Genomic DNA, 12,040 nt, shown 5'->3' with positions numbered 1-12,040 from the left:
AAACAGCCATACCGCTACCATACATGACTCGAGATGTAAGAACCAAGAGCAATTTCAAGGATTAGATAGTGTACAGTTTGGAATGATGACGTGTTCGTTTGTCTAATTTCAAAATTGGCTGGATCAAGACAATGGAAACACGTTTGCAATGCATTGTACTTCATCGCCACTTGACATGTAGAAATGGAGGGAAAGCCAGAATTTTACCACCACACCACACCACACGTTCTATAAAGGCGTCATCATGAAAGTTGTATTCGTCGTCCCTGAAACGAACACAGTTCTTTGTAGGCTGGGTTCGAGGCAAAGTCACAAATCAACTGACATACGTATACATATACGTGTCACTAAGACATGATTGTGTTGACTTGTGATTCACGTGGTCAGGCGTGGCAGGCACAGTTCTTTTTTTATCGGGGGACGATGTAAACTGTTATGCCCCCTGTGTGGAGCATTGTGACTGGAAATGACACTATTACCAATAGATGTCTACATGTGTACGCATTCACTCAAGTACCTGTTTAGATTAGTTTTATTCCAAGCAATACATGGCTGGGGTAGCCAATGACCACCCTGCGTGGCAATTGCAGGGTTTTTATAGCCAACTACGGCTATACAGTTCAAAGTAAGGTACACATACTGGTCCGGTGCGGCTGGTACAGTAACATACCGTATAACTACTGGGTGTACACCTAGACAAACCGTTGGCTGGATTGGACTGCCAGTTTTCGATTACCAACCCATCTACACCCACGTACAGTACATGTAACGGATTAAGATTTTACCTTGACACATACCTACGGAACTCCCTCGGTTTAGGCTAAGGCCTGTGGAGAATCCATACATACAAATACAATACAATACACAGATGGAGAACCAAGGATTGAAATTATAAACAGAGGACCGAAGGTTTAAAAGCGCATAACTTGTAAACCTTTGGTCCTCTCTTTTTAATTACAGTACAATACAAAAACTGTATTCTGAACACGGCTGGTGATTGGTTGGGCTAAATTCCAGCTGATTCCCTGCTGCATGAGCTAGATGGACTCCGTGCACCATTCAATGCAGGTTTTCATCATTGTTTCTTATAATAAGATGCCAGAGGACAGACAGTGAGAACCCTGGACAACTGGGCAACGCTGACCGAATTAAACGTAGTAGCCTTCCTTAGTTTGAATCTTACTACAACCGAGGGCAGCTGCCTTGTTCTAGATTGCTGACCTCCTCTCTCTATCTCTCTCTCTCTCTCTCTCTCTCTCTCTCTCTCTCTCTCTCTCTCTCTCTCTCTCTCTCTCTCTCTCTCTCTCTCTCTCTCTCTCTCTCTCTCTCTCTCTCTCTCTCTCTCTCTCTCTCTCTCTCTCTCCCTCCCTCCCTCTCTCCCTCCCTCCCTCTCTCCCTCCCTCCCTCCCTCCCTCCCTCCCTCCCTCCCTCCCTCCCTCCCTCCCTCTCTCTCTCTCTCTCTCTCTCTCTCTCTCTCTCTCTCTCTCTCTCTCTCTCTCTCTCTCTCTCTCTCTCTCTCTCTCTCTCTCTCTCTCTCTCTCTCTCTCTCTCTCTCTCTCTCTCTCTCTCTCTCTCTCTCTCTCTCTCTCTCTCTCTCTCTCTCTCTCTCTCTCTCTCTCTCTCTTGTTCTCTGCAGTGAATTTGCTGCATCAGAATCCAATGCATCATTCTGGTCCTTCGTTGATGCTGCCGTTGATGCCAGCATTGCCTCAGACAAAGGTTAGATATTTGGCATTATTCGAGACATTTGCGCCTGTTGTGTGCTAGTAGTGTGTGTGTACGCACGTGAACAGTTACAGATAGCCAATACTCAAATATGGTGTTGCCATAGTGATACTGCCCAACAGGGTACCTGTGTCACCTGTGGACAATTCCCCGAACCTGATACCCGTAGAAAAGGCTACCCCACCGACCCAACCATTAATTGTGTTGCGGCATGTGCGTGCGTGTGAATGCCACTTTGTTGTTGTTGTGTGCAGATGAGTATGACGACGGTATAGCCATTCTGAAGGCCAGCCTAAGCCAGCTTGACTTTGATCTGCTTCGCTTTGCACTGTCGGTGCGCTTCCACTCGCCAGCTGTGCAGTCATTTCAACAGGTGAGTCTTTATCAGCGTGTAGCTGTAATCTTGTTTGGTGTACCCCGTGAGAACTCCCCAGGGGGAAGCACATTGATAGGGGTGCTGAACAGCTATGATCTGGAGCCAAGTGTTAATCTGAGCATATGGTTATGTTGGACTAAACAGGCTATCGTGTGGACCACATATATGGGCACTGTACGAATGTTCATGTACTCATAGTGATGTGCATGTGCATTGCACTCTATTCTCTCACCTCCGTGAGTGTGCATATGGACAAGGAAGAGAGAGAGAGAGAGAGAGAGAGAGAGAGAGAGAGAGAGAGAGAGAGAGAGAGAGAGAGAGAGAGAGAGAGAGAGAGAGAGAGGGAGGGAGGGTGGGAGAGAGAGAGAGAGTGTATGTGAGAGATAGAGAGAGAGAGAGAGAGTGTGTGTGTGTGTGTGTGTGTGTGTGAGAGAGAGAGAGAGAGCAGGCGCGTACGCAGGGTCACCTCTAGGGGGGTTTCCAACCGAATCACAAAAAACGACTCGTTTTAACCCTTTCTAAAGAGCCCTAGGAAATTTTCAAAATTATGCAATTTTTTCATGTTCTTTGGATCATAACTTCAGTTCTACTCACTCAATCTTCATTATCTTAGGCTTCCTGGAAGTGGAAAGGTACCAGGGAGGGAATGAGGTCGAACATGATAGCCAGGACACAGTATAGCCATGTACATATCCAGCGCTATATGCTATAGCGGTAGAGTGCAGCGACGGTGCGAAAAAAATGCCCCAAACTGGGCCAAAGGCCCAAACGCGCCCTGCTCCAGCGATTTCGTTTTTGTTGATTGCAGAGTTTCAAATTGGTTGCTGTGTGCTCTTGAAAATATCACAAGTGAAGCCCCTGCAAATTTGAGCAAGGCAGCGTGACAAAAGTCTCAAATTCTCGATACTCGAGTCGCACTGCGCGCTTTTGAAATTGCGAGATCGCGGCTCAACTTACGAACGATTTATCTCAGGAGACATTGCTCGCAGCGCGTCGCAAATTGTTTCAACCGACAGCTGAGAGTTTTCTATTCGACCTGGATATTTGGATCGTTGGATTTGAGCCAGATTTGACTGAGTTACGATCTGTTGAAGTTTTGCATTCTTGCCAGATCGATCGTGCGCCCTACCAAAATATGCCCAAAAACGCTGCTCGTTTGGAACATTTGGGGGGGTTTCCGGGCAACGGGAACCCCCCCCCCCCCCCCTGCGTACGCGCCTGGAGAGTGTGTGGGAGAGAGAGAGAGAGAGAGAAAGAGAGAGAGAACGATTTGGAAGTGTTGACGCCCTGCAGTTGGGCGTATGTACGGATGGTTGAGGCATGTGCACGGATATTGGGGCCGTATGCGCGGATATTGGGGCGGTATGCGCGGATATTGGGGCCGTATGCGCGGATATTGGGGCCGTATGCGCGGATATTGGGGCCGTATGTGCGGATATTGGGGCCGTATGCGCGGATATTGGGACCGCATGCGCGGATATTGGGGCCATATGCGCGGATATTGGGATCGTATGCGCGGATATTGGGGCCGTATGCGCGGATATTGGGTGCGTGCTGCGTGCACAGGCTTGTACTGGATAACATGACTGTCACACTTGCAGCGTGACAACCAATCTTTCAAGCCTATTTCTACTGGTGGATTTGCTTTGTTGTTTTGCTAGGATTATTCTTAGCTTGAAGCCTTCTTAGCTTCAAGTTACCACTTCAGAGCGGTGGCTAATTGTCCGAAGGAAATTAGTTGAGTAATGTTGGAGGAAAGAAAAGTGTTTTTGTGGATGAGCATCAGTGTACTGTTGGTGTGTACTCTAGTTTACAGTTGGTCTTTGCTATCCTCTATGCATGAAGAATATTATCAGTTTTATGCTTGGCTGATTGATTGTGTGTGTGTGTGTGTGTGTGTATGTGTGTGTGTGTACGTATGTGTGTACGTTTATGTGTGTGTGTGTGTGTGTGTGTGTGTGTGTGTGTGTGTGTGTGTGTGTGTGTGTGCATGCGTGTGTGCGTGCGTGCGCGCGCATGTGCGTGTGTGTGCACACTCGTACTCGCGCGCGTGCATGCATGCGTGCATGTCACCGTGTTGTGCTAGGTTGCCGAGGAGCACTTGCACGACTCCTCTGCCAAGTCCTGTGAGACGTTTGCGACCGTCAATGGCAAAGATTACTGCTCAGTGTCTGATCTGAAGACGGCCTTGGACACTGCTACCACTGATGGGTATGCTGGCCTGCTTGCTCTTTGTACATGTAGCTGCATGGGCTTCCTACGTCCTACCCTTTTAAATATTCCCCGGGGAGGATTGGCTTGGGAGACACGAGTGCAGAGGTTTCATTTTGAGTGTACCTGCTGAGTGGTGTGGGCAGGCTTGGCAATTGTGATACCTTAGTCCCATTGCATTTGTGGTGGTGGTATCATCAGCCCCGCTGTGACTGTTGCCTTTGGCACGATCACCATCCCATCTGGATTTTGCAACTCGCTGAGTGCACTTGATTGTACGTGTACGGTATTCTTGGCACAGAAGCCAAGAGAAGGACCCTGGTTACTGGTCTGGTGCGCCATAACTTAGGCTTTGCAGGACTTCAAGTTGGTGCCCTCGTCGGCATATGTTACTGCCTTTGATTGCCTGTCTGCATGTGTCTGAACGACGTATGTGGAGAGATGGCTGTGTACACCATCAGTCTACTTACTATGCATGCCCTGTGTGTCCGAGTACAGACAAACTCCCCAGATGTGAGTGGTCTGGGACCGAATGGTGCCTAAATCTCAGCCTGTATGTCAGACTCAGAACACCCCTGCACTATGTGCACAGCCGTTATTCTATTAATCAGCTCTTTCCCAGGGCAATGCGTCCCCCCAAAGTACCCGGTAGACGGACGTGTGCGGGATCCGGGGAGTTGATCTGTACTGTCTGTGTTCTGTGTCACCATGCCTGCCTCTCTAGACTACACACTGTAATTTAAAACTATACTATAGTATAGTGTATACACTGTATTACTGCTATTCTACCCACAGGGAGTCTGAATCAACGTCTCTCTACGACTTTGACCACGTTTACCCGTTCACGTCTGGCGCGCCGGTGACCGCTGTGGTGTATGGCCGGCTGGGGACGGCATCGCTACGCGAGTTCCACGCGCTCCTGAAGCCCCAGGCCAAGGCTGGCGCCGTGCGCTATGTGCTGCGTCACTACGTGCAGCGCGATGTCCTGGAGGCACGCGATCCCCTGCGCATGTCTGGCTACGGTGTAGAGCTGGCTATCAAGAGTACCGAGTACAAAGCTGTGGATGATAGCGCCGTCAAAGAGTCGGGTAGGTGAACAACGTTTTGTGAAAAGACTTGAGCCAGTGATACTCGCATTGTTACCTGTTTTTCTCAATATGTGAAGAACAGATGAAAGCTTGCGCAAGACAATTTTGTCAGCTGTTTTCTATCAATTCTATGTCCCATGCAATTCTGAGTAGGAAATCCAAGGTCTCCACTCTTTCTGGTGCTCTACTGTATGGGTGTACATGTATTTGTTTTAGTTGTTGGGCCTCGCTTTTCTGTGCACTGCATTTGTTTTCATGTAGCCTGATATCATGCCAGTACAACATGTACTCCAAGCAAGTAGCTTATCTACTACCTATTACTACGAAGTCTTCATTAGTGTCGGTTGACACAAGTGTTCTTTCTGCTACTGTGGTGTTCTGTATGTAGATGCTGGATCACCTAGCATGGGAAAGGATGATGAGGATGAAGTGGAAGGCTTCCTCTTCGGTGTTCTCAAGTTAGTATTTTGTTTGTGCTCCGCAGATCGAGGATAGTGAACCAGGAAATTGTGGAATGAGAACAAGCTAGGATCGATAGAGCGTTGCTGTAGACACTGTGTGATGAATGGAGTTGTCACTGTGTGATGAGTGGAGTTGTCACTGTTCAGATATGGACCTAAGCCTCTTTTACGGGCAAAAGAATACTGTAGAGGCAGACAATTTCGTCGGTCAATGATTTCGTCCACCTCCAAAGAAAAGGAGTTCGTCCGGTTGAAAATTTCGCCCATGGATCATAAGAGTATATAGAAACTCTTGACAAATCGATATTCGTCCTACATTTAATTTAGTCCAAAAGCTCCTTGGACGAAAAAGACGAAATTAAATTCCAGACGAATATTTCTGCTTATACAGTACAATTCACGGTGCCATGGTGAAGGATTAGAACACAACACCAACAAAGTTCAGACATGGACTCTTAGTTATGTCTTCTTTATGATTGGATGAAAATGGATCATAAGCTTTTTAGAAACGTGTTTGACAGCTGCTGGTAACCAAGTAATGAAACCAATCACATTGTTGCTTTGTTTGTGTGATTAAATTTTGTCTCCTTACCTCTGTTCAAATGCCATTTTTATATTGTCATTTTTAAATTCACGTTTGCCATTTCTCTGTTGTTTGGGTGGCACCTAGCGAGTGATTCATGTGCTGAGATATATTTCTGTTGCTGATAAAGTAGTTTGTGCCTCTTCCCACAGGAAGCGCTTCCCCGAGGAGCACGAGAATCTGCGCAAGCTGCGCACTCACCTGGTGGAAGGCACCAATGAGATGGCCCCGCTCAAGGTCTGGCAGTTGCAAGGTAGGTCAACAACCCATCGTCTACCCCTGCCCCCCTATGCTATACATCGGCTGTATTGCATATTTTTTAACATGCGTAGACACGGACATAGGATTGACAAGCGGATCATAATTACTGTGTTTTGATACTGTTTGCAACCTGACCAATACTTTCCCCTGCACCGCTCAATCAATGCTTGGATTTGAGGTAATGTTTATAACTGCTCGTCCTCTTTCCATGATGCAGATTTGTCTTACCAAGCGTCTCAGCGTATCCTGAGTTCTGAGCCAACCGATGCTCTGCGTGTGATGCGTGACATCAGTCAGAATATCCCAATGCTTGCCAGGTGAGCAACTAGCATGATTGTTCAACTTCTCACGTGCACAGTCAGGTTGATGCCTTCCTTCTTGTCCACTCTTGCCAGCGGTGTACCGAAGTACTCGGCTTGTACTTTGTAGTGTATTGACAATCTTTATTCTTACCATGATCTGTGTGTGTGTGTGTGTGTGTGTGTGTGTGTGTGTGTGTGTGTGTGTGTGTGTGTGTGTGTGTGTGTGTGTGTGTGTGTGTATCGGCTTTTCGCCTCTCTCCGCAGGTCCCTTTCGAAAACCCGTGTCCCACGTGAAGTTCGCTCTGAAATCACCAGCAACCAGAAGGTATTGTATATTTGCAACTGCCAGTGTCACACTTGACTTTTCTAATCTATATTAGGGTCTGTCAGACTGATCTAATTCATTACTCGGTCATTCAACATACTAGCAGCCCTTGTTTGCACACACGTGCCATGCTGCTGTGCCGCATTCTCCATTATATTTATAAACAACAGTGATGGACGGGCTATTTGATCTGTTGTAATACTATTAACCTTTCTTCTTTTGAATGTATTGATTTTGTTTTTGCTGTTGTTTAGATCCTTGCCAACTATGGTGTGGATGCTGGTTCGTCAGTATTCTTCATCAACGGAATGCTGCTGAGGCTGGATGCCATGGACCCATTCCGGTAGGATTACAGTCAAGCCGGTTATATCCACGGTGCAGTGCACTTTCACTGGTTGCCTATGCCACATGCTGTTGCTGCTGCTGCTGCAGCTGCTGCAGTTTGTATTTGAGTGGGGTCTGCGCCAGGCTGTGGGGGTAGTTTTTTGTTCAGCACCTATGTTCGAAAATAACCTGATGGCATTGGTTGTTGAGTATTTTTTGTGTCTGCTGTGTGCGTGTGTGTGTGTGCGTGCGTGTGTGTGTGTGTGTATCAAGGCTCATTGCTCTACTGAAGTCAGAGGCCAAGGCTATGCACGGACTGTCTTCCATTGGCATCACTGTAAGTCTGATGGTGTCATCAAGTACAGTACAGTACAGCCTGTAATGCAATGTGTGCTAGTGTGCATGCAGTGAAGAACTCACACTGTCATGCAATGTGTGCAACTGTGCATGCAGTGAAGAACTCAGACTGTCATGCTCAACATACTGCAGCTTGTTTCTTGGCAACATCACCTTCTGGAAGTTGCGGGATTTGCTGTCATTACTTCAATTTACTTGTGGTGGAATATTGCTGAGTAGTCCAAAGCGAAGTTTACACCTTGTCAACTAATGCGTTCTATGTTGTTTGTACTGTCCGTGCCTATGCTGCTTGCTTTGTCAGGGTGATGATCTTCAGCGCACCCTAGCTATCTCTGTACACCCCACACAGGGTGGCAAGTATGGTGTGGATATGCGTGGTGATGCAGTACAGGTAAGATGCACACGGATACTGCATGTGGTCGAATGCGTCATCAGCAGCACCAGCATGTGGTTGTTACTAGGAGCTACAGTGCGTGTTGTGGGGACAGTATGAGTTGTGAAGGCTGTTGCTGCTGGCTGTTAGAAACTTTGAGTAGGACATTTGGTTTTGTGCTGCTTTCGAGTGCATGGTAGCTGGAGCCCATACTCATTTGCCATTTGTAAGAATGCGGTCCTTGTCCTATCCAGGGAGGTATGTGTGTGTGTGCTTGCGTGTGTGTGTGTGTGTGTGTGTGTGTGTGTGTTAGAGAGAGAGAGAGAGAGAGAGAGAGAGAGAGAGAGAGAGAGAGAGAGAGAGAGAGAGAGAGAGAGAGAGAGAGAGAGAGAGAGAGAGAGAGAGAGAGAGAGAGAGAGAGAGAGAGAGAGAGAGAGAGAGAGGGGGGGGAGAGAGGGAGAGAGAGAGAGAGTCATTCATATACGTGTTCACTCTTACTGCTGTATTCCTGTGCAGTACATCAATAACGTGGAAGGTGACCAGGAGTATGCCTCATTTACACCATACCTTCAGCAAATGCTTTACGGTGTGCCCGAGGGACATCTGCGTCGCATTCGCAAGAACATCTTCAATGTGGTGAGTAACCGGGCATCTGCTGCTTTTTCTGTACATCTACTGATATGAAATTTTGATGAGAATTAAGTGTTCGGGGACTTGATTGCTGTGGCATTGGAAGTGTATTTTTGAGTTGCACAAGTCTCCATCCAACACATTGTTGGGTATTTGTCTGTGATACTCCTTTAGTGGAGGGTGAATGTGACAGGCATCGAGAGCGATCACTAAATGATTTTTCCCTTTGTTCTGTGCCATTTCGTATGCCATCGTAGCCTTGTACTTGATACCACCACTGCTCTCTTAGGCCTACCATTCATCATCACTTCACCAACATCAGCCTAAGGGCTCAACGGTGGTGTTGAGTGTGATGTGATGTCACAGTCAACTTTGCTAATAGCGACTGCGGATATACAGTTGAACATCGATTATCCGACCACCTCTGGGCAGACAACTGTCAGGCGGTGTTCAGATAAGGCAAATGTTCCGGATAAGAAAACACACTGTAAATACATGTACATGTACATTGTAAATAGAATAGAGTGCTACTTTTCAAAATTTTCGTATTTTTTAAATGGCTCACTACATGCACAGTGCGTACTCTACGGCACGTGCGCCCAAAAAACTGTTACGGATAATCGAATGGTCGGATAGTCGATGTGCGGATAATCGATGTTCAACTGTAACGACAATTCGCGAATAACGACAGAATTTCCATGCCCAGAGCAAAGTCTCATCTAACTGTACTGCATACACAAAGGCACACAATGAAAACCTTGGCAAATTAATTCCGTTGTGACTCAGAGTTTCATGGCTGAACCAATCATCCGACAACGAACGTCACATCGTTGTCTGATGATTGGTTCAGCCATGAAACTCTGAGTCACAACGGAATTAATTTGCCAAGGTTTTTTATTGTGTGCCTTTGTGTACGCCGCTCTGCCTGAATCAGGCACTGAGCACTCTTGCAGAACCAAAGCGTATTGCCTCTGTAACTGTGTGGCATAATAATGAGATCGGGCATAAGGACACTTCGCGAATAAGGACAATTTTCTGATGCCCCGCCGAGTGTCGTTATGCGCAAAGTTGACTGTATTACATTGTAGAGTACACGGTAGTCGTAATGACATGTACTGTCGCTGCTGCTGCTGCTGCTTACCCTATTCTTCCCATTCAGATCTTTTGTGTCAACCCTGTGGAGGAGCAAAGCATTCGCTTGCTACGCGGAGCGCAGAAAATGCTCTCGGACCTGACTCCCGTCAGGTGCGTACTCAAGCATTACAAGCAATGTGTTTAAATGGGCGGTGATGCATGTCAGCCCATGCCCTGTTGGCTGCTTTGCGGTGGTGGGATGTGTGCTCCTGTCTGGTTGCTTTCCCACCATATTATTGCCGGTTATCTTGCAGTGTTTCCATTGCTGTTTTTTTTTTAATAAATCTTTTTTCTCACGATAGCATTGTTGACTTGTGTGTGTTGTTATGTGCAGGATGGGCCTGTTGTTTGTAGCTGGTGGCGGCGGTGAAGTGGATGCTAAGCAGCATGCCGGTGCAGCCCTGACCCGTGTCTACAAGTATGTCCAGTCCAACCAAGGTGGCCGTTCAGCTCTCAAGTGGCTGATTGATGTAAGTCACGCTGTCAATGTCGCCACTGCTGATACTGCTGCCGCAAGCGATTCGTGCCAGTGTGTGGATGTGATGCACGCCAAAACGCAGAGATAGGACATGTTTACTTTCGCCCCGTACATCACATGTTTTGAAGTCCGCACTCAATGGATTTCTCGTGCTCATGCTTTCTGTGGTGTACGTTGTGGCAGCTTGCGTCAATTGTGGACACAGCCTTACACACATTTTGCTTTCTGCTGTGTGGAACATGACCCCCAGTGTTTGATACAGCACAGCGTCCAACATATGGAATATATTCTTGTTGTTCTCTGTAGTTTTATGACAGCAACGAGTTGCCTTTCGATGCCAGTGCTATCTACAAGAAAGTTGTGAGTGAGTTTGGCGAAGACGATGCCGAGGAGTTGTTTGCCATCGATGCTGCCGAAGACAAGATGAGACGGGTAAGGACTATGGAGCGTGCCGTAATTGTGACATCCACCTACCATCCCCGACATAGCAGATGTGTATTGACCCACGGCGCATGTCACTGCAAAAGACAACAAGCATTCTGTCAAACGATCACAAAAATCAACTGGCTGCTTGTCCTGTTGTATGTCTGTTTTGGTCTACTGCCTGGTGCTGGCTTTCATCCTGACCTTGTTTTCACAACTCTGGTCAGGAAATTAGCCGCCCATATGCCTGTTTGTTGTACGACTTTAAATAAATCCAACCAAACTAAAAATCAAACCATCCTTCCACTTTGTGGGCTTGTTATTTTTTCCATATTGACTTTGGATTATCACAATGTGGGATCTTTTCGTGAAGTGATTTTGAAAGAATTGCTACACAGGACACTGGGCTTATTACGCTCTTGGTCGACGTTCACCTTGTCTAGGAGTGATTGTCCTGCTGCAGTATTCTTGTTTTGGTTTTTGTTGTTGGAGTGCATCTTGGCATGTATCTTTCCCTATAACATACGGGTACATTTATCTGCTCCCTTCTCATTGCAGCTTGGGAACCGCTTTTACCAGCGCAAGGGTCTGGGTGCTGTGCCTCGCTTGGTGATCAATGGCCAGATCTTTGAAGTGCCCGCTGGAAAGGTATGTTGATATTCTATTGACCTGTTTGACCTGCATGACTGTACTGTATGCTGCAAAACTGATCTATTTAAGGTGAGGAACAGAGCAGTACTGTTCAAGATGGTTATGATAGGCAGTTGATGGCAAAGTACATGTTTCATAACACTGATCACGGATGTTTTCTTTCACGGAGAATGAATGTGAATCTGCGATTTCTATGGCTATTAAAATATGGCATGTTGCGTACTCAACTTCATCTTTAACTAAAGGTCGTTCTCATTATGTCATTTTCTGTACACGTTGCATTGTTGTCACGCAGGATGTTCGCAAGTCCGTGATCGAGGCTTGTGAAGGTATGTCAC

General features: G+C 46.9%; 1 protein-coding gene across 1 annotated transcript in view; it reads left to right on the top strand.

The window, feature by feature from the left end:
• The window catches only part of LOC135808274 (UDP-glucose:glycoprotein glucosyltransferase 1-like), a gene marked incomplete in the record, with an annotated part of 33,086 nt that overhangs the window by 327 nt on the left and 20,719 nt on the right, over positions 1-12,040 (top strand). The window contains 17 exon segments of the mRNA XM_065321441.1: positions 1,637-1,719; positions 1,980-2,098; positions 4,188-4,312; positions 5,108-5,400; positions 5,789-5,858; positions 6,597-6,697; positions 6,923-7,022; positions 7,272-7,332; positions 7,587-7,675; positions 7,930-7,993; positions 8,315-8,404; positions 8,903-9,022; positions 10,176-10,261; positions 10,485-10,620; positions 10,935-11,060; positions 11,610-11,699; positions 11,998-12,040. Coding sequence (XP_065177513.1) covers positions 1,637-1,719; positions 1,980-2,098; positions 4,188-4,312; positions 5,108-5,400; positions 5,789-5,858; positions 6,597-6,697; positions 6,923-7,022; positions 7,272-7,332; positions 7,587-7,675; positions 7,930-7,993; positions 8,315-8,404; positions 8,903-9,022; positions 10,176-10,261; positions 10,485-10,620; positions 10,935-11,060; positions 11,610-11,699; positions 11,998-12,040 — 1,796 coding nt within the window.

The sequence above is a fragment of the Sycon ciliatum genome, chromosome 2 (assembly GCF_964019385.1).
Source record: "Sycon ciliatum chromosome 2, ocSycCili1.1, whole genome shotgun sequence".
In the NCBI taxonomy this organism is placed as follows: Eukaryota; Metazoa; Porifera; class Calcarea; order Leucosolenida; family Sycettidae; genus Sycon; species Sycon ciliatum.
Note: the sequence above shows the minus strand (reverse complement) of the source record. Positions and strands in the feature narration are given on the sequence as shown.